General features: G+C 43.3%; 1 protein-coding gene across 2 annotated transcripts in view; it reads right to left on the bottom strand.

The window, feature by feature from the left end:
• LOC137624285 (VPS35 endosomal protein-sorting factor-like) overlaps positions 1 to 22,970 on the bottom strand; it is a 95,540-nt gene that overhangs the window by 5,218 nt on the left and 67,352 nt on the right. For both annotated transcript variants that reach the window (XM_068354832.1, XM_068354833.1), the window contains 4 exons: positions 3,865 to 4,046; positions 2,339 to 2,485; positions 1,592 to 1,764; positions 531 to 693 (listed from right to left, as the gene is read on the bottom strand). In XM_068354832.1, coding sequence (XP_068210933.1) covers positions 531 to 693; positions 1,592 to 1,764; positions 2,339 to 2,485; positions 3,865 to 4,046 — 665 coding nt within the window. The remainder of the gene's footprint in view (positions 1 to 530; positions 694 to 1,591; positions 1,765 to 2,338; positions 2,486 to 3,864; positions 4,047 to 22,970) is intronic.

Here is a 22,970-nt window from a genome sequence, read left to right as displayed (position 1 = left end):
TGATTAACTCGTACTATTAAAGTGCGCTGTGTATGGCACATTGTAAGGTACTAAAGGTTCTTCTTAACGGTGGCCCATCCACACTAAAACTGCCTTTCTTTAGGATTTTATTTCTTATAAATTATCCTCTGTACCTTTCAATCTCTTCCTACCTACCTATAAAACTTCTTTAACATTTATAATAACAACACATAATTTCAACCTTCATATAGTATTAGTTTTTAAATACAGTACAACAGAATTGTTTTTGTCACTTAGAAAACAGTATTTTTTTCAATTACAGTATTTTGTCAGCTTTTGTGCAGCAATACTATCCTTCTGATATCAAATTTCACTCAAGACAGCACCACCATAATTCTAAAAAAAGTGTTCATTGCACACAATACAGATTATATATTTCAATCATCGGCATTTATTAACTAATACAAATTAGTTAATAAACTGTGCAGTAACATTATGGAATAATTGCTAAACTGTACACTACAACATGATTAGATAAAATTAAGCTTCTGCAACCTAATCAAACGTACCTGTACAAGAGCTCGGAGAACTGTGTCTAGGTTCGAGAAGGACGCTCTGGCATTCACATAAAAATCCAGTTGCTGTTCAAAATCTCGACCGAAATCAACTTGTCGGATGAAGGTCGTGATGAGATGAGACAGCTGCCGCCTTTCATCGTCTGTTGTGAGGGCACTGCAACATGATGGTATAATTGCTAAACTGTGCACCAACATGATGGTATAATTGCTAAACTATACAGCAAGATGATGGTCTAATTGCTAAACTGTACAGCAACATGATGGTATAATTGCTAAACTTTACAGCAACATGATGGTCTAATTGCTAAACTGTACAGCAACATGATGGTATAATTGCTAAACTTTACAGCAACATGATGGTATAATTGCTAAACTGTACTGCAACATGATGGTATAATTACTAAAATGTACAGCAACATGAAGATATAATTGCTAAACTGTACTGCAACATGATGGTATAATTACTAAACTGTACAGCAAGATGATGGTATAATTGCTAAACTGTACAGCAACATGATGGTATAATTGCTAAACTGTATAGCAACATAAGGTATAATTGCTAAAATGTGCAATAAAACAATGTAAAAAGAACTACCAGTGTTGTGAATTCAAGGTAAATCAACATTCTGAGCTAAATAGATACTAGCAAAGCCCCTTCCACACGTGGGGGCAAATACACGGCGGGTAGTCACTGTTACCAATTTTGTGGTACGGGTGGGGAGCACGAGTGTAGATGACGTCATAGATGAGGAAATCACAGGTAAACTATTGAAGTGCTTGTGCCCGTTGTTGAGGTACTGGACACCTGACTAGGAACCACATTGTTTGACCTGACACAATATGATTGCACTCTGCCCAGAGTCTGAACCAAGTCATATGTTCGCTTGCCTGCAACTACCGGCAGCCTTTGACAGTTTTATCTGGTAATACTGTTTTAAAGCGAGAGAATCACAAGCAAATCAGTACCTGCCCTGCATTTGCTTCATGTGTGGAACAAGTTTAAGAACAAGTTCATTAGCTTATAGATGTGAAAAATGAAATTTGATACGTACTTGATTGAATCATGGAGAGCTCCACAGAGGGTTAATAGATGTTGGACTAGGGTAGGATCTGTAAATGCTCCCGGATGATTATTCAACAAGGCTTCCGTGACGCCCCACGTAACGCCATCGCCAGCGCTAACGCTGTCTCGTTGAAATACACTCAAGACGCCCTGGAAATTGGCCTGCCAACAAGATGGACACAGTTGGAATCTGATTTGTCAAATGTTTGGGGTTAACGTTGTAACAGATAGTACTGCTTATGATGCATCTAAATCTCCATTACGTGAATGAATACAAATATATTGCGTACTTATACTTATTTTGCTTACAGATTATTTTAATATACAGTATGTAAGATACACATACTGTATTTCAATTTCGATGTCTTCTTCCCTACTATCCAAAATGGAAATGGAAGATATCAACTTAATGATATTCCATTTTTCTCTTGTTTAGATTACTGTTGACTATGAAAGTACAACATTGATAAATGACACTACAGTATTAAAAATTCTTCAATGGTTTCACCTTTCAATTCAGAAACTCTTTTGTGGTACTTGAATGAATACACTATTAGTAATGAGTCTCAAAAGTGTATACAGTACTATGCTTCAAAAAATACCTAAATTCTCAGGACAGTGTTCTGATCAGAAATACAATAATATTAGGTCATTTCTAATAGCTGTATTAATGAAATTGAAACAACAAATAATTTTGTTCAGGAAAGGTCACAGTACCAATGTACAATCTACTCACCATTGGAAATAACGACTGAGGATCGGGAGAGTTCGTGAGAGCCGTCGAGATGAGCTTCAGGAGAACAGGGTAAGGCACCTGTTCTTGATTGTGTGCCGATCTCACCCGCTTCAACACGTCTCCTAATAGTGTGTTTACTTCTGCTGCCTGAAAGGTGAAGGTTAGTTTTAGGTACTTATAGAGGATTAAGTTATAAATAACTATATCTCCTAAATACAAACAATTGGAATTTATGAAGCTTTACATTTATTGAAACAGTTCAACATATTAACATCATAATTGAACAAAGGATAACTAAGCCCCTTCAAATTAATCAAATATCTTTTAAAGGACTATTTTTTTTCAATCAAGGAGAAGGGCTATCTGATTGGATGTCAGGTTCATGAGTGAGGTACTGTACTCAGGAATGACTGTAAAGGCTTTTAAAGTACACTCATGAATAACACAGGAAAGGGGCAGTGACATTGTCCTGGCAAGGAGGACAATGCCCTAGAAGGAGGCTGACCATATATACACATGATCGACACCCAAACCACCTCTCCACCCAAGCTAGGACAAGGAGGGGCAGGCAATATTTGCTGATGACTCAGCAGGTAGACCTATAGGCTCCCCCTAAACCCCCATCCTTAGCTCACAAAGATAGTGAGGTTGCAGACACTAAAGAAGCTAACGATTTTGAGCGGAATTCGAATTCCAGTCTGGGAATCACCAGGCTGAGACATTACTGATAGGCCACAATAAAACTTTTGTAAGTTAATTTGCTTTTTAATAAATCTTTATATATTTGCTTTAAAGCACTCTATGTCTAAAAGTGATTCAAGTTTGAATTTTAGAATGATTTCATGAATTCTACAATTCATAATCTAACAGCATAATATAGACATTATCTTAAAGCAATGTCACTGCTAAAAGAATAGGAAAGTCTTGGTTAAAGTAAAATGAGCTGCTTTCTGGAAGTCAATGCTGTGAATTAGTCATTGTACAATACTTGCAAATTTGTTTTGAGATCCACTTTCATTAGAAATAAAAACAAAAGACACATCTGACAAAATCTGTATGTAGATGGAGATGTTTTGGGCATGCTCTTTACACTCCCCCAAGAGAGAATAGTTCACCAAATGTTTAACTGGGCTACACAAGGCACTAGAAGAGTTGGAAGACCCAGGCCTGCATGGCTGAGGACTATGAAGCGTGAAGTAAGAGATGATGAGTGGAGAAAGCATTGATTTAAAAGCTCAAGAGAGAGACAACTGGCAAAATCTAACCTAGGCCATTTGCATCAATAGGCGTAGGAGGAGATGATGATGATGTTTTGATATTGTTCCTAAGTTTTCCCATTCATTTAAATGCATAGTTAATTTCCTCTTCCTCCTCAAACACAAAATAACTAACTTGCAAATGAAATAAATTACAGCATAAAATCAAACCAGCCCTAAACATCCACATCTACAGGATCCTTATTTTTCATACTCTCCAGAAACAAAAGAGTTGGCACTTTCTTCCTCAACATGCTAAGACATACTAACCGTGAAATGCTTTGCAGTGAATTCAAGCCAAATTCCAGCAGTAGAGAGATAATCCTTGGTCAGTGGAATTCGAGTGACGAGCTTCCACACCGCATTAAGTAGGGGTAAATGCTGCTGGGGAGCAGGTGCAGCATCGTTGACACAAACGCCGAGAGATGAAACCAACTCGTGCTGACTTTTCCCTGTCAAATATTTGAACGAACTGAATCACACGCCTATCCTTCAATATACAGATCATCATCATCTTATAAACATTCAAAGATACAAACACAAATCCTACAGAAATTAAAAAGGATAAGATAAAGAAATACTGTACAGTGAACCCTCGCTACTTCGCGGTTCGACCATCGCGGATTCACCACTTCGCGGATTTTTTCCATAACCCATATATATGCAGTAATATATATATATATATATATATATATATATATATATATATATATATATATATATATATATATATATATATATGTATGCATGTATTTATGTATATATGTAGGTATGTATATGTGTATACATATAAATATATATATATATATATACACACACACACACATATATATATATATATATATATATATATATATACATATATATATATATATATATATATATATATATATATATATATATATATATATATATATATATATATATATATCTATCTAAAGTAGGATGATGTGATGTAGTTATAAGGGAAAAGTATGGGAAATATGTCTGGGTAATAAGCAAAGCTCTACCTCCAGTTTGTTTCTACATTATGATCAGAGATAAATGTAAACAAAACATTGGTTGCCATTTTTTATCGTGCTTTTTAGCATGTTTAGGAAATGCATGATATAAAATCACCTTTAATATTTGTGCCTGTTTTAGTTTAGGGTACTGTAGTACATGCATTAAGTGTTCTGTACATTAAAGGGTAGTTTGTTAACAGTACTACGTACAAGGGAAGGTTTTAAAAGTCTGAATATACATGTTGAATAAATAGGTAAATATGGTGTCACTACTTCGCGGATTTTCACCTATCGCGGCCGCGACTGGAACCTATCTACCGCGATAAACGAGGGTTCACTGTAATAAAATAATATCATATAATCAAATACAGTAAGAAAAACAACATTTCTGGGTCGACCTGTGACGCCCAGTGAAAAGGTCCTTCTTGTCACTTTTCTGGTATAAATACTTCCAAATATACCAGAGAAAGTTAAAGCATGGAATGCAGAGGTTACCACCCTCGCGCAAGCACCCTAAGGGCGTCGTGTATAAAGATAGGGCCTGTGAAAACCACTATTCACAGGTCGTCTTCCATTTAGATAATTCCTTCACCAATAAGGGATGAGCCGCTACAGCGGCACTAACCAAACCAACCTGATCCACTCCACCGACGCCCGACCCGAGCGCCATCTACACATCCTTCTTTTTGGACTCGTCTGCGACGCTACCTTTGTTTTTGTGCTCTCTTTTTGCTGTGTTTTTTGGATTTCTTCGCCATGGCTGAAGCTCTCCTTCCACTTGCACCAATGTTAAGTACCATAGATTGTTTTGGCATTATTTTTTACCCGGGCTTGTACGCCTTATTTACATATTGCGTGTGTTTTAGTGCGGTCGGCTTGATGCCGCCCCGCGTCCTACGCGGCCATTGTTATCCCTTGTTTACATGCCTTAGGGTATTTATGTCATGCTAGGTTCTTTTTAATCTTAAGTTAGATTATTGGCCATGTGCCATTATTAAGAACCGCTGTTTTTACTTTTAAGTACTAATGAGTCGCTTCCGAGTCGTTTCTTGTGTTAACGAAGAATAGCGTTTGGGGTTTTATTATAGTTTGGTTCCCTACCCAGTGGGTTGGTGTTAGCTCTTTACGAGTTTTTTCTTCGTAATTTCATCCGTTCAGAGTGTCCATTTTCCCCTTTTCGCTATTCTTCGTTCCATATTTATTTTGTACTTTACAGACAGATGTGTTACGTGATTTTATTGGGTTCGTGTTCATTCTAGATCGAGCTTAGTAACCTTCGAGTGTGAGAGGCAGGAGTTTCCTGTTTTCTGTTTCATTACTGTTTCGGAATATTTTCCTCACAGATTCTGGTTCTTCCCCTCTCTATCTCTCCACTTCTGGGATTATTCTTTTTCGTTGACAGATGAGTTCATTTATTTATATTATATTTTACCAGGTTACTTTGTTCTTTCTATAGGCTAGTGATTATATTTTACATAGGTCCTGTCGTGTTAGAGTCTCATATTCTAGGTTAGTTTGGCCTGCTCTCGAGCCGCCACGTTGTTCCCCCTCCCTCTTAGTCCCACCCTACTCCCCGCTCCGGCCTGGGCATTGGGTCTGGACCCCACTATTCCAGAACTCCCTCATAGTTTTCCGCTAACGTACTGAGCTGGGAACACATTACTTTCTTATTACTCTGGTGTTCCCCTTCGACTGGGAATCCCTCCCCTCGATGGCCCCCAGCACCTTGACTCTGGCTACGGCCCCGTTACACGACAAACCCCTATTCTCCGCTCCCTCCCCCTTTTTGACTCTCCGGTAGGCTCCGTACCAGAGATCTTATCCAGAGATCTTTTTTATATTTCAAGGGCCATTTCCCCCCCCCCGAACTCCGACGCACTACGGAGCTTTCCATCTTTGCCACTACACCTAATCTCAATGTATATTACAGTAATTACTCAGGAGCTACGGCTCCTCGTGAATTCACACATAGGGCACTCCGGCGCACTACGGAGTATCCCCTTTCCTAAACATATCCTATTCTCGATGCAGTAATTACAGTGGAGCTCCGGCTTCCTATATATTCACGGACCCATTAATACACATCATATAGAACCCCTTTTAACCTTAGCTCTTACTGTTAAGCATATTACCTAACCTTTAGGTTAAGTTAGAGCCTCCGGGAGTTCTTGTACTTATATAATTCTTTATATTACAGAAAGTTCGCTGTGCCTCCAAGGGTTGTTCGGCGACCTTAACGGATCCGGTGGGCCATGACGTCTGCCGGTCTCATGCCGCTGTGCGATCTCCTTCGCCCGGGAAGCAGGCCAGACCCCGTATATGGTCTGGTTCCCGGAGTCTTGCTCGCTCTGCTATGAGCTCTCGTCCCTTCTCCTCAATGATGAGGTAAGATTTCTCAATGGTACCATTCATACTGTTATTGTTGTTTTGAGATTTCTTCGTTTGTAGACGAGGGCAATTATTTATAAAATGATTTTTAACTTGAGTCTGTTTTTACTCCGTGCCTTTCTAGTTCGTTCTAACGTTACCCTCCTCTTTCAGGCTGAAGAGGATTCTCTCAAAGCGGCCAGATCCAGCCTCTGGACCTGGGTCTCAGGATTTGGGAGGAAAGCCCCTCAAGGTTCTCTTGCTTGAGGGTACACTCAGGCACACTATTCTATCTTTTTTTTTTTCTTCTTTTTTTTTTCTCTTCCTCTTGTTTTTTTTAAATGGTGTGTTGGGCAGGCTTAATAGAAGGGCCATGGATGCCTGGTGGTTTATCACGAGGTTGTCTTTTCCTCTTTCTGATTATTTTTCTTCTCAAAACCATCCTTACTGTCCTCCCTTCAGTTGAAGTGGCTATCCTGGAGGGTATTTAGCCTTGCATGGTGTATCGGCTCCTCCATGTTGACCAGTTTTTCCGACTTTTTACTATAGTCTATGGGTATCATCAATCACTTTGTTTATAATTCTGTACGTATTGTTTTTGTTATAATTCTTGTTAATCTAGTTTTTAAGTATGATGTCTCTTTTTTATTTCTATTAATTCTCATGCTGTCTGGAGACATTGAGCGAAATCCGGGACCAGTACGTCCTAGATTTCGTCAATGTCGTCTTCTGTATTGCAATATTCGTGGTCTTCATGCAAATATCCAAGACCTTACAGTTACGTCCAGACAGTATGATATTCTTTTGTGCTCAGAAACTTTGGTTTCTAATATGAGGCACTCATCTGAGCTCCTTATAACTGGTTTTAAGAAGCCAATAATGTTGAAACGTGATGCCATCCCTAGGGCCAGGGGAATGGCGGTGTATATTAGGATCGAGTACCCAGCTTCACATAAGTCCTGCTATCAATGTGGATGTCATGAGATTCAGGTAATAAAAGTTTGTGGCAGGCATAACAACTTTTATTTGTGTTCGATCTACCGGAATCCAGACACAGATGATTCTATCTTCGATTGTCTTCTTACCATTATGGCTAAGGTACAAGAAGATGATAGAAAGGCTTCTTTTGTCTTTGTTGGTGATTTTATTGCTCACCATAGGGAGTGGTTAAGTTCTATCTCTCCTACCGATCGCCATGGCTTAAGAGCTTTAGACTTTGCCTCTGAATCAGGCTGTGAGCAAATCATAAATGAAGCTACTCACAGGTCTGGTAATTGCTTGGACCTCGTATACACTGACTCCCCTGGCGTTATAACTAGTAAGGTTGGTTCTCCAGTCGGGACATCTGATCATGCCTTGATTTCATTATTAGTGAAGACTGAGCAGCCTGTCCCTGATATATCATATTCTTGTAAAATTCATATGAAATCCCAAGCAGACTGGAATGGGATTTTACATGATCTTTTGTGCTTGAATTGGTCACAATTATATAATAGTGTAGATCCTGTTGTCCCTTTGAATGAGAATCTAGTCAACATAATTGATAGGCGTATCCCTTCTCGTGTGCTAAGGTACCGAGTGAAGGACAAACCGTGGTTCAATGATGATTGTAGACGTGCTTATTTGGAGAAACAGGAGGCCTATCATCTTTGGAAGGGTAACAGATCAGATTTGACCTGGAACAACTATACTCAGCTTCGAGCTTTTGCTCAGAGAGTTTATGCCTCAACTGAAAAGGAGTACAATTTAACCATAAAAGAAACACTTTCTGGTACAACTCAGGAACATAAATGGTGGTCTACCCTTAAATCTGCACTCTTTGGTGTAGATGCAACAGTTCCTCCTTTACTTAAACCAGATGGCTCAGTCACTCACTGTCCAAAGGAAAAGGCAACCCTTTTGGCTGATGTTTTTGACAGTAAACAGAGTAATGAAAAACTTGAACTTCCTCATTCCTGTTTTCCTGAGGCTAAACTAACTAGTTTAGCTTTTCGATCTCGTGAGATTAAAGCTCTGTTGGTGGACCTTGATGCTTATGGAGGTGTAGACCCAAATGGTATTTTTCCTTTGTTTTTTATAAAGACAGCAGATTTCTTAGCTCCAAAGTTATCTGTTATTTTGCGCAAGTTAGCAAGAAGAGGAGCTTTTAGCACTAGTTGGAGAATTGGTAATGTTACTCCTCTATGTAAATGTGTTTGTGGTAGCTCAAGTCCCACTGATTACCGCCCAATTTCCATAACTCCCATATTATCTAAAGTTTTTGAACGTCTTCTGGCAAAACGTCTTAATAGGTTTGCTGAAGGTAATCATCTACTCCCTAGTTTGCAATTTGGTTTTCGTAAAGGCCTTGGAGCATGTGATGCCCTTCTTACAATCTCCAATGCTGTGCAGAAATCCCTTGATTGTGGTCGGGAAGTTCGTTTGATTGGCCTTGATTTTAGTGTTGCCTTTGACCGTGTTAATGATGAGGCCCTTGTTTTCAAACTGAAACAGTTGGGAGCGGGTGGGTCGTTTCTTAGCATTATTATTGATTTTTTAAGTAATAGATCTCAAAGAGTTGTTGTTAATGGGCACCATAGTGATTATTGGAATGTGATATCCGGTGTTCCACAGGGTAGTGTTCTTGGCCCATTACTTTTCATACTATATACACATGACATGTGGTTTGGCCTAGAAAACAAGCTTGTTGCATATGCAGATGATGCTACTCTCTTTGCATCAATTCCATCCCCTGAATGTAGATCTAGGGTTGGTGAATCCCTTAATAGAGATTTAGCTAGAATTAGTGCATGGTGCAAATTATGGGGTATGAAGTTGAATCCTAACAAAACTCAAAGTATGATTGTAAGTAGGTCAAGGACGGTGGCTCCTCAACATCCGGATCTCAGTATTGATAATGTTTCTTTAAATATGTATGACTCTTTCAAAATTTTAGGTGTGATTCTCGACTGTAAATTTACTTTTGAGAAACATATAAGGTCTGTGTCTTCTTCAATTGCACAAAAAATAGGCTTATTGAGAAAGTCTTTCTTGATTTTCGGTGATCAATCTATTCTGAAGAAGTGTTTTAATTCTTTCATTCTACCTTGTTTTGAGTATTGTTCTCCTGTCTGGTCTTCAGCTGCTGATTCTCATCTTAATTTGTTGGACAGAAACTTACGGTCTATTAAATTTCTTATTCCTGATCTAGACATTAATCTCTGGCACCATCGTTCAATTAGTTCATTATGCATGTTGCATAAGATTTTTCATAACTCTTGACCATCCTTTACATTCAGATCTCCCTGGACAATTCTATCCTGTTCGTAATACTAGGCAGGCAGTTAATTCTAATAGCCAGGCCTTCTCCATCACGAGGCTCAATACTATGCAGTACTCTAGAAGTTTTATTCCAGCTGTTACCAAGTTGTGGAATGATCTTCCTAATCAGGTGGTTGAATCAGTAGAACTTCAAAAGTTCAAAGTTGGAGCAAATGCTTTTTTGTTGACCAGGCAGACATGAGTCTTTTTATAGTTTATTTATGACATATTTGTTTTTGATGTTGTTAATAGTTTATATATGACATGTCTGTTTTGACGTTGTTACTTATTTTAGAATGATTTATTGTTAATTTGTTCTCTTCATTTATTTATTTCCTTATTTCCTTTCCTCACTGGGCTATTTTTCCCTGTTGGAGCCCCTGGGCTTATAGCATCTTGCTTTTCCAACTAGGGTTGTAGCTTGGATAGTAATAATAATAATAATAAAAGGCTGCCCTTACCTGCTGGACGGGGACATGGCCTCCCGGCTTTTCCCTGGATCTCCCTCGGCCGCCGTACCTACCGAACTGGATATTCCCCTTATCGACGTTATCAGAGCGGCATTGCCTGCGGAAGAGGAACACCAGCTTTCTGGCGACGTCTCCGCTCTAGACATCCACGTCGAACCGATGGATGAGCAGGTAAGGTGTGTGGAAGACCTGGCAGAATCTTTTCTCTCTCTTACTCCTTCCTCTTCCTCTTCCTTCCTCGGCTTTGACAAGTCTTCGGCTTCTCCTTAGGAAGGTTCCTTGTCGGTCCGCCCCAAGGTTAAGCCAATTAAAAAACAAAAACCCAAACCCATTAATCCGGTTTCGCCTCCAACCATGTCACCGGTTCCCGGACCTTCCTCAGCTCCCGACATCCCAGTACAGTAATGTCAAAGACCCCTCCTCCTTCTAAAGGACAGAGGGGTAAGTGCGCTAAAGCCAAGGCTTCAGCTGCAGGTAGCTCCTCGGAACCCCTTGTAGCCATGTCTATGGTACAAGAAATGATGGATCTCAACCAGCTCCGCCCGTAGGCCCTGACACCTCAAAGCTACTGCCGTTCGACAAGAACAATCCGTGGCGGTTTGCTCGACATGCTCCTTACTTGGACGGCACCCTGACTCTGGAAGGCTTGGGTACCCGCCCTTTGGAAGACCTGGAGTTCTACCCCCCTGACCTCCAGTTCCCTTTCAATGGGTTTGTTCGCCTGAAGAAACATGCCCTCGTCCGAATGGACAAAGTGCCAAAGGAGACAGTGATATTTCCTAAGGAACAAGCCCAAGCTGTCTGGGCTCGTACACTCTCGGAATGGGGATGCGTCAACTCTAAGTTGACCCCCCACAAAGGTTCTTACACCATTTTTATGACACCTCTGACTATCCCGGCTCCTCTTACTTACAAAGTAGCGGAGTTGACCGTCCAAGCCATCAAGGACGGCATCCCTATGCCAACCCTTAAGGAGACGGACCCCACCTCTCTCCTTGTGTCAGGCCCAAGCGATTTTTGGCAAGATGCCTCGTCCACCTTTACTGTGGGTAAACTTGACCCGGACTGCGCCTCCTCCCTCTTTTCAGAGAAACTCCCCAAGCTCCCGGATCACTTGCTGAAAACGAAGTTCAAGTCAAGAAACAGGCTAGCAAGGTCACTCAACTCTCTGGTATCCTATGAGTTGATAGCTTCCCTTTATAATGAGGAACCACTCTTTCGGGTACTGGCGAAAAGTCTTCTACAGACTTTTCAAATAGACATTCATGACTTTTGGACTGCGAGAACGAACTGCAGGAAACACGTTCTCGCCAAGGCTTCTATTAGGCATGAGCCTAACAGACTTATTACCTCCTCCTGTTAGGGTAAAACTCTCTTCCCTCAGGAAGAGGTGGATAAAGTCCTCCAAGACGCTGCGAGGGCTAACCAAAACCTCCAAGTCAGATGGGGCCTCTCTAACAAACGAAAGTTTGAGCCAGTTATGAGGCAACCTTTCTCTAAAAAGAAACAGAGATCCTACACACCATATAAAACCAGTCGTGGCCAGCATCGCCAATCTCCTGGTCCACAGTCTTTAACTCCGTCTACCTCCAAGGCCGTCCCTCCGCAACAGATCGTGTTTGTTCCGGCCCCTCAAGGTACCCAATCTGCTTCTATGGCCACATGGATGACCTCCCTACGTTCAATCAAGCTTTCAAAGCCTCAGGGTCCTTTCGAGGATACCCTAGGCAACCCGAAAGCAACAGGGCTAGAGGTCAGTTCCGTCAACGAGGCGGACCTAGAGCCAGAGGTTCCCGAGGAGGAAGAGGAGCAAAATTTAACCCCAACCAATGAGATGGATCAGGTAGGAGGGAGACTATACCGGTTTTGAGACCAATGGACCTTCAGTCCTTGGGCCCACAGTATAGTCTCCAAAGACCTGGGCTGGAAGTGGTCACAGGGTTCCCCACCTCCGACAGTGACCTTCTTCCAGAAGCCCACTCCAATCCTAGTGGAGTACACGAAAGACCTACTAAAGAAGAAAGCAATAAAGAGAGTGCGAACATTGAAATTTCAAGGACGCTTGTTCACGGTTCCGAAAAAGAATTTGAACGCTTTGAGAGTAGTTCTGGACCTGTCGAAATTGAATTCTTACATTCTTTGCGACAGGTTCCGTATGCTGGCTGTCCCTCAGGTGCGGACCTTACTTCCCCGTGGGGCCGTCACCACCTCTAACGATCTTACCGACGCCTATTATCACGTCCCGGTGGCAAGAAACTTCTCCCCCTACCTCGGCTTCCGCCTAGGCAAGAAATCCTACGCGTTCAAGCTGATGCCCTTCGGCCTCAACATCGCCCCCAGAATATTTACGAAGTTGGGGGAGACAGTGTTAGAACAGCTCAGGAGCCAGGGAATTATGCTGATAGCTTATCTGGACGACTGGCTCATTTGGGCACATACAGTTCAGGAATGCCACAAGGCTACAACCAAGGTGGTTCAGTTCCTACACAAACTGGGATTTCAAGTCAACTTGCAGAAATCACGCCTACAACCAACAAGCCAATTCGAATGGTTAGGCATTCACTGGGACCTCACAAATCACAGGCTATCTCTTCCCCCCAAAAAGGTCAAAGAGATAGCGTCAAAGACAAAACGGTTCATCAAAAACAAACAGGTGTCAAGAAGAGCTTTAGAAAGGATTCTCAGCTTACTTCAATTCGCCTCAGTAACAGACCTCTTACTAAAAGCCAAACTCAAGGACATCAACCGAGTTTGGAGGAAGAGAGCAACAACTCGCCTAAGGGACAAAATATCAACGATCCTCTCAGTATTAATAAGACGACTCCGGCCATGGTCAAAACCAGAGAACCTATCCAAATCGGTTCCTCTGCAGTTTCCCCCTCCCCGAGTGATGATTCACACAGACGCATCTCTCAGTGGTTGGGAGGCTACTCTCAACACCAGATGTTTCAGGGCTCCTGGTCCCCCACTATGAAACAGTTCCACATAAACGTGTTGGAGGCCATAGCGGTATTCCTAACCTTAAAACGGCTATCCCCTCCAAAGACAACTCATATCAGGATAGTCTCAGACAGCATGGCAGTAGTCCACTGTATAAACAGAGGCGGATCAAAATCTCCCAACCTGAATCAGATACTGGTAATGATTTTCACCTTGGCAACCGAAATGAACTGGTTTCTGTCAGCAACTCACCTAGCAGGAGTCCCGAACGTTATAGCGGACGCCCTATCCAGGACGAAACCACTGAAATCAGAATGGTCCCTAGACATGAATTCATTCCAGTGGATATCCAGGCTGGTTCCGGGTCTCCAAGTAGAGTTGTTTGCGACACAACTCAACCACAAGCTTCCTTGCTATGTGGCCCCGAACCTGGACCCTTAGGCTTATGCCATGGACGCATTAACCCTGGACTGGAACCATTGGAAGAAGATTTACTTATTTCCTCCGGTGAATCTTCTAATGAAAGTTTTACCCAAACTGCGCTCATTCAAAGGAGCAGTAGCTTTGGTGGCACCAAACTGGCCAAAGACCAATTGGTTTCCTCTCCTTCTAGAGTTGAAACTTCGCCCCTTCCGGATCCCATACCCCAAGCTGACACAAGTGGTTCAAACACAGACTGTGTCAAATTCCTCAAGAATAGCACAAACCCTAACTTTGTGGATTTCATGAAGTTTACAGCCCACAGGGATGCAAACATCGACCCGGAAAATGTCCTCTTTATCGAATCAGACAAGAGGGACTCAACACTTAGGCAATATGATTCGGCTGTTAAGAAACTAGCAGAATTTCTAAAGAATTCAGACGAAACCCGAATGACCCCCAACTTGGCCATTTCGTTTTTTAGGTCCCTATTTAACAAGGGCCTAGCCGCTAGTACTATCACCACTATTAAATCAGCCCTGAAAAAGATTTTTCAGGTGGGCTTCAATATTAACCTAGCAGATTCATATTTTTCATCCATTCCAAAAGCCTGTGCTAGGCTTAGACCTTTTATTCGTTCACAAAAGGTCTCATGGCTTCTGAACGACGTCTTAAAGCTAGCATTAGACACCGATAACGAATCCTGCTCCTACATTTCGCTTCTTAGGAAGACCCTGTTTCTTACAGCCATGGCCTCAGGTGCCAGAATTTCAGAATTAGCAGCTCTCTCCCGTATTCCTGAAAACCTAGATTTCCTTCCATCAGGAGAAGTCCTACTCTCTCCAGATAGAGCTTTCCTAGCTAAAAATGAGGACCCACAAAATAGATGGTCCCCTTGGAAAATTGTTCCTCTACCCCAGGATGCTTCTCTGTGTCCAGTTGTTACACTTCGGGCCTTTTTAGCTAGGACTGTCACACGCTCGTCTGGCCCCTTGTTTGTCAGGGAACAAGGAGGTACTATCTCCATCCAAGGCATCACACAGCAAATCCTTTACTTTATCAAGCAAGCTAACCCGGAATCCTTTCCACATGCACATGATATCCGGGCTGTAGCAACCTCCATCAACTATTTCCAGAACATGGATTTTGATGACCTTAAAAAGTACATGGGTTGGAAATCCCCTATAGTTTTCAAACGCCACTATTTAAAGAACTTACAGGCCCTTAAATTCCCTACTATTGCAGCTGGGAATGTCATCTCCCCTGAACAATCTCTTACCTTTCTTCCTTTTCGTCCAACTCTCTTCCTTCTCCCTCCTACCTGCCACTCCCACCACGATGCCTCTCACCTCGGTGGATTTGTTTAGCTCCATATCTAACATTATGTCATTGTTGCCTTGTTAATGTTGGTTGCTTTCCTTTTGGATTGTATATAGCCTTACCCTTGGGTATTCGTACAGTTTGCCATGTTATTCTATTATGCATATTATGATTATTCTGTATTACTTTGTCTTATGCCATTCATAGCATTACTACTTTTTTAGCTACTTAAGGCTTTTGGGTTTTGTGATGATTGTATTACATTACTTTATTTTGTTTGTACAGTATTCTTTACTAAGTCCCATTTATGGCAATTTTCTATTTTACACCTAAGGTTCTTGGTAATTGTGTATGTTTTATTACGTTCCTTAATAATATAGTAACCTCCACTTGTACACGACGTTTTTAATTTAACCTTTTTTGATTTATGGGCTTGGAAGGCATTCTCTGGTATATTTTTACCGGAGGTCACAGGTCGACCCAGAAAAGGGATTTTGACGAAGGAAAAATCTATTTCTGGGGAGATACCTGTGACGCCCGGTGAAACCCTTCCCTGTTTTTTCCCCGTCCCTTTCCTTTCCAAGCCATCTCATACAGAAGGATGTGTCGATGACACTCGGGTCGGGCGTCGGTGGAGTGGATCAGGTTGGTTTGGTTAGTGCCGCTGTAGCGGCTCATCCCTTATTGGTGAAGGAATTATCTAAATGGAAGACGACCTGTGAATAGTGGTTTTCACACGCCCTATCTTTATACACGACGCCCCTAGGGTGCTCGCGCGAGGGTAGTAACCTCTGCATTCCATGCTTTAACTTTCTCTGGTATATTTGGAAGTATTTATATCAGAAAAGTGACAAGAAGTACCTTTTCACCGGGCGTCACAGGTATCTCCCCAGAAATAGATTTTTCCTTCGTCAAAATCCCTTTTGTGATAACCTGATATCTATTTCATATGAAACCCAAGAGACTTTAGCTATGGTAAGCAGCTCTTCTAGGAGGACACCCAAAAATCAAACCATTGTTCTCTAGTCTTGGGTAGTGCTATAGCCTCTATACCATAGTCTTCTACTCACTTAGGTTAGAGTTCCCTTGCTTGGGGGTACACTCGGGCACACTGTTCTATCTAGTTTCTCCTTCATGTTTTGTTGAAGTTTTTATTGTTTATATAGGAAATATTTATTTCAATGTTGTTACTATTCTTAAAATATTTTATTTTCCCTTGTTTCCTTTCCTAACTGGGCTATTTTCCCTGTTGGGGCCCCTGGGCTTATAGCATCCTGCTTTTCCAACTAGGGTTGTAGTTTAGCAAGTAATAATAATATTAATAATAATAATATGTTATTTTCATTAGTAAAATAAATTTTTGAATATACTTACCCGATAATCATGTAGCTGTCAACTCTGTTGCCCGACAGAATTCTATGGAGGGATACGCCAGCTATCACAATACTAGAAGGGGGTGTTCTTACCAGCGCCACCTGTGGCCAGGTACTCAAGTACTTCTTGTTGACACCTCCTCAATTATTCCTCGGTCCCACTGGTTCTCTATGGGGAGGAAGGGAGGGTCAATTAAATCATGATTATCGGGTAAGTATATTCAAAAATTTATTTTACTAATGAAAATAACATTTTTCAATATTAAACTTACCCGATAATCATGTAGCTGATTCACACCCAGGGGGGTGGGTGAAAACCAGTGTACAAGATTAAAGGATAGCTAAGTATCCCATATTTCATATAACAGTTATCTCAAATAACAATGAAATAATAAGTACCTGGTAAGGAAGTCGAATTGAACCGTTACTCTGTCTCTTTTTTAAGTTCGTCTTCCTTACTGAGCGCAGCGTTCCTCTTGGAGGCTGAATCAACCCAAAGGTGCTAAAGTATACAGGGCTGCAACCCATACTAAAGGACCTCATCACAACCTTTAACCTCGGCGCTTCTCAAGAAAGAATTGACCACCCGCCAAATCAACAAGGATGTGGAAGGCTTCTTAGCCGACCGAACAACCCATAAAAAGTATTCAAGAGAAAGGTTAAAAAGTTATGGAATTATGGGAATGTAGTGGCTGAGCCCTCGCCTACTACTGCATTCGTTGCTACGAATGGACCCAGGGTGTAGCAGTACTCGTAAAGAGACTGGACATCTTTGAGATAGAATGATGCGAACACTGACTTGCTTCTCCAATAGGTTGCATCCATAACACTCTGCAGAGAACGGTTCTGTTTGAAGGCCACTGAAGTAGCCACAGCTCTCACTTCATGTGTCCTTACCTTCAGCAAAGCAAGGTCTTCTTCCTTCAGATGAGAATTTGCTTCTCTAATCAGAAGCCTGATGTAGTAAGAAACTGAGTTCTTAGACATTGGTAGAGAAGGCTTCTTGATAGCACACCATAAGGCTTCTGATTGTCCTCGTAATGGTTTTGACCTTCTTAAATAGTACTTAAGAGCTCTAACAGGGCAAAGTACTCTCTCTAGTTCGTTCCCCACCATGTTGGACAGGCTTGGGATCTCGAACGACTTAGGGCAAGGACGGGAAGGAAGCTCGTTTTAGCCAAAAAAAACCGAGCCGCAAGGAACATGTAGCCGTTTCAGATGTGAAACCTATGTTCCTGCTGAAGGCGTGGATCTCACTTACTCTTTTACCTGTTGCTAAGCACACGAGGAAAAGAGTTTCTAATGTGAGGTCCTTAAAAGAGGCTGATTGGAACGGTTCAAATCCTGATGACATTAGGAACCTTAGGACCACGTCTAGATTCCAGCCTGGAGTGGACAACCGACGTTCCTTTGAGGTCTCAAAAGACCTAAGGAGGTCCTGTAGATCTTTGTTGGAGGAAAGATCCAAGCCTCTGTGGCGGAAAACCGCTGCCAACATACTTCTGTAACCCTTGATCGTAGGAGCTGATAGGGATTTTACGTTCCTTAGATGTAACAGGAAGTCAGCAATCTGGGTTACAGTGGTACTGGTTGAGGAAAACTGCATTGGCCTTGCACCAGCTTCGGAAGACTTCCCATTAAGACTGATAGACTCTGAGAGTGGATGTCGTCCTTGCTCTGGCAATCGTTCTGGCTGCCTCCTTCGAAAAGCCTCTAGTTCTTGAGAGACTTTCGATAGTCTGAAGGCAGTCAGACGAAGAGCGTGGAGGTTTGGGTGTACCTTCTTTACGTGAGGTTGACGCAGAAGGTCCACTCTAGGAGGAAGAGTCCTGGGAAACGTCGACCAGCCATTGCAGTACCTCGGTGAACCCTTCTCTCGCGGGTCAGAGGGGAGCAACCAACGTCAACCGTGTCCCTTTGTGAGAGGCGAACTTCTGAAGTACCCTGTTGACAATCTTGAACGGCGGGAATGCATACAGGTTGAGATGGGACCAATCCACCAGAAAGGCATCCACGCGAACTGCTGTTGGGTTTGGAATCGGAGAACAATACAAGAGGAGCTTCTTGGTCATCGAGGTAGCGAATAGAACTATGGTTGGCAGACCCCACAGGGCCCAAAGTCTGCTGCAAACATTCTTGTGAAGGGTCCACTCTGTGGGGAAGACCTGACCCTTACGGCTGCGGCGATCTGCCATGACATTCATATCGCCCTGAATGAGCCTCGTTACCAGCGTGAGCTTTCGATCTTTGACCAAATGAGGAGGTCCCTTGCGATCTTGAACAACTTCCTCGAATGAGTCCCTCTCTGCTTGGAGATGTAAGCCAAGGCTGTGGTGTAGTCGGAGTTCACCTCCACCACCTTGTTAAGCTGGAGGGACTTGAAGTTTATCAAGGCCAGATGAACTGCCAACAACTCCTTGCAATAGATGTGAAGTGTCCTTTGCTCCTGATTCCATGTTCCCGAGCATTCCTGTCCGTCCAGTGTCGCACCCCAGCCCGTGTCCGATGCGTCCGAGAAGAGACGGTGGTCGGGGGTCTGAACAGCCAAAGGTAGACCTTCCTTGAGAAGAATGCTGTTCTTCCACCACGTTAGAGTAGACCTCATCTCTTCGGAAACAGGAACTGAGCCCGTCTCTAGCGTCATGTCCTTTATCCAGTGAGCAGCTAGATGATACTGAAGGGGGCGGAGGTGGAGTCTCCCTAACTCGATGAACAGGGCCAGCGATGAAAGTGTCCCTGTTAGACTCATCCCCTGCCTGACTAAGCATCGGTTCCTTCTCAGCATGCTCTGGATGCATTCTAGGGCTTGGAAGATCCTTGGGGCCGACGGACAAGTCCGAAAAGCTCGACTCTGAAGATCCATACCCAAGGAAACAATGGTCTGGGATGGAACGAGCTGAGACTCCTCAAAATTGACCAGGAGGCCCAGTTCCTTGGTCAGATCCATAGTCCATTTGAAAATCTCCAGACAGCGACGACTTGTGGGAGCTCTTAAAAGCCAGTCGTCTGACGGAGCCGGACACAAGATCATGATACTGCTGCACAGTCTGTAAACTGACAATCATGGGCAAGCGAGGAAGTACAGTGACAACCCGAATCTGTCTAGACTATCTGGGTCGTACAGACAACTCCTTAACGGGTTGCTGAGGTTGCCGCACTGCGTCACAACAAGTCCCTTCTGTTGGTTGTTGAACGTCTTCCCCGTGACACATTGACTCCGTAAACAAAAATCCTCTAACAAGGACTAAGCTTGGACTGCATGTCATGCAACACAGCTCAAGGTCTATGGGAGCAGGTGTGGTAACAGACGGGATTAGCGGCTGAAGTGGAACCATTACCTTCCCTGTAAGCATGTTATGCTTAAATAAAAGTCCATAAGAGGTTATGCAGCTAAAGGCTCCCTCCAAATGACAGAGTCCTCAAGGGAATATCAGAAGGAGGGAGAAAAGAACTTTCTCATCTACAGGGACCTTATCCTAGAAAGGCTAAGTTCTCTGAGTGAGGGTTCACTGGTGCAAAAGCAGCAGACTAGAAGGCAACGTTATGAAACTGCTTGACAGTCTAGTGAGTTGGCAACAACCCAAGATATGTTGAGAAGCATGCGGTAAGGTATGCAGAGCATGATGAATGCAGAGTATGCTGTATGCAGAGCATGCTGTATGTAGAGCATGTTGTATGCATAGCATGCTGAATGCAGAGCATGCTGTATGCAGAGCATGTTGTATGCAGAGCATGCTGAATGCAGAGCATGCTGAATGCTGAGCATGTAGTAAGCAGAGCCTGCTGTAAGCAGAGCCTGCTGTAAGGAAAGCAGAGCGTGTGCATGGCGTTTAACATTTCTCAGAAATTCCATGACCAGTGCTAGAGTGCTTTATGCATGCTTGCATGGGGTTTAAAAATCAACATAATGTTTACCTTACATTCATAACTCATGATTCATATTTTTGCCATGGTTAGAAAATGGAGGTAAGGTATGCTGAACAGCAGAGTCAGAACGAGCTGGAACAACAACAGTGGAAGGTGCAGAAAGTTCCTGTTCCTGTGGTATGAGTGGAGCGTGAAGAGACCGAGGTTGCGCAGAACAAGGTAAAGTTCCCGCAAGCAGAGGTGTCTGAGGCGCAGGATCAGGGTGCACGGGTTGAGCTCGGTGCAGCAGCTGAGGAGACTGACTCACAGGTGGAAGAGGTTGTACCTCCACCGAGAGTTGCACCACCGGTGGAGCAGCCAGGGGAGGAGGAGGAAGAGTGGGGTAATCCTCCTGATCCCAAACCGAAGGTTGCCTTAAAGAAGGCTGAGGCTGAACAACACTGGGAACAGCGAACACAGAAAGAGGTTCAACATCGTACGCCTGGCAGATGGTGCTGCGACTGGGTGCAGCGAGTGCAGGCGGGTTGAGCACAGGCTGAAAGGGTGCAGGGGAGGTGCAACACTCTCAGCCCGACACTCACACAACAGGTCCGAAAGCTGTGCTTGCATGGACTGTAGTAGAGTCTACAACATCGTACGCCTGGCAGATGGTGCTGCGACTGGGTGCAGCGAGTGCAGGCGGGTTGAGCACAGGCTGAACGGGTGCAGGGGAGGTGCAACACTCTCAGCCCGACACTCACACAACAGGTCCGAAAGCTGTGCTTGCATGGACTGTAGTAGAGTCTACAACATCGTACGCCTGGCAGATGGTGCTGCGACTGGGTGCAGCGAGTGCAGGCGGGTTGAGCACAGGCTGAAAGGGTGCAGGTGGAGGTGCAACACTCTCAGCCCGACACTCACGCAACAGGTCCGAAAGCTGTGCTTGCATGGACTGTAGTAGAGTCCACAACATCGTACGCCTGGCAGATGGTGTTGCGACTGGGTGCAGCGAGTGCAGGCGGGTGCAGCACAGGCTGAACGGGTGCAGCCGGTTGGTGCACCACCGGTGCAGGCGGGTGCAGCACAGGCTGAACGGGTGCAGGCGGTTGGTGCACCACCGGTGCAGGAGGAGGAGGAGGTGCAACACTCTCAGCACGACACTCACGCATCAGGTCCGAAAGCTGTGCTTGCATGGACTGTAGTAGAGTCCACAACATCGTACGCCTGGCAGGTGGTACTGCGATCAGGCGGAGCGAGCATAGGGGGGGGGGAGTGTAGGCGCACTCTCAGCCCGACAAACTGATGACTGAGGAGAGACAGAGCTAACCCAATGACTGCATCCGGGTTGTTGAACTTTACTTCGTACGTCTGGCATAGGTCTGGACTTTACGTTTAAGAGGTCTTGAGACCTGAGACCAGCGTAACTCTGCCTTTATTTTCTCCTCTAAATCTCTTCTGCAGACGAGCAAAATAAGGGCTCAATCGTCTGCGGGTGGGAGTGACGGTCTCGGTAAGACACGCCCACAACCACCGAGGATACTTCTGTGCGCCGATCAAGGCCTGCCGAACCCTTGTGCCCTTCGACATTGCTTCTCCCCTGGGCTTGGGAGCTTGCAAGAGGTCCCGGACTGGGAGGACGACTGGCGCGCACAAAAGTACCCTCACGCATAACACTGACATACTTTGCGCTAATCACTTATCACTTTGATTTCTGTTTGCACTTATTTCACTGAACTCGAAACTTTAAGTGGTTTGTACCTGAAACACGCAATTCTATCCTTCTCAAAAGTTAGTAATTGCGAAAACAGAATTACAATGTAACAGAAAAATCTAATGAAAGAAAATTCAGTGGCTGGAAAGAGACTAAACACTAGATCACTCTAGAAACGTTTAGTTTCTTCCCCTAAAGAGACTAGGGATAAGAGCAAAACGATAACGACGTTACTCGTACGCCTGGCAGGCTTGAGGGAAACGTTTATCCTCTTTCTCCCTCCGTCTCTATCTCTCTCTCTCTCTCTCTCTCTCTCTCTCTTGACTTAGAACCTGAGAGAAGAGCCCAATCATATATATCGTTAAAACATATTATTGTTAAAGGAAAAAACTGAAATATTTCCCAAAAAGAAAAGTTCCTTATTAGGATCAAAACCATTAAGTTAAGAAAGAATGAACAAAACGCTAGAAACGGTTACTCTTTACTGCAATGTGAAACCGTGAACATTCTTTCTCTATCGTAACGATAGAGTGCAAGTTGAAACGTTCTGAACGTCAACAACTGCCGAGACAAACAAAACGTTAGTTCAACTTTGAAAAAGTACGAGACTATCAAAGAAATTCTT

Source organism: Palaemon carinicauda, chromosome 31, assembly GCF_036898095.1.
Source record: "Palaemon carinicauda isolate YSFRI2023 chromosome 31, ASM3689809v2, whole genome shotgun sequence".
NCBI classification, from domain to species: Eukaryota; Metazoa; Arthropoda; class Malacostraca; order Decapoda; family Palaemonidae; genus Palaemon; species Palaemon carinicauda.
This window is presented reverse-complemented; position numbering and strand designations above follow the sequence as displayed.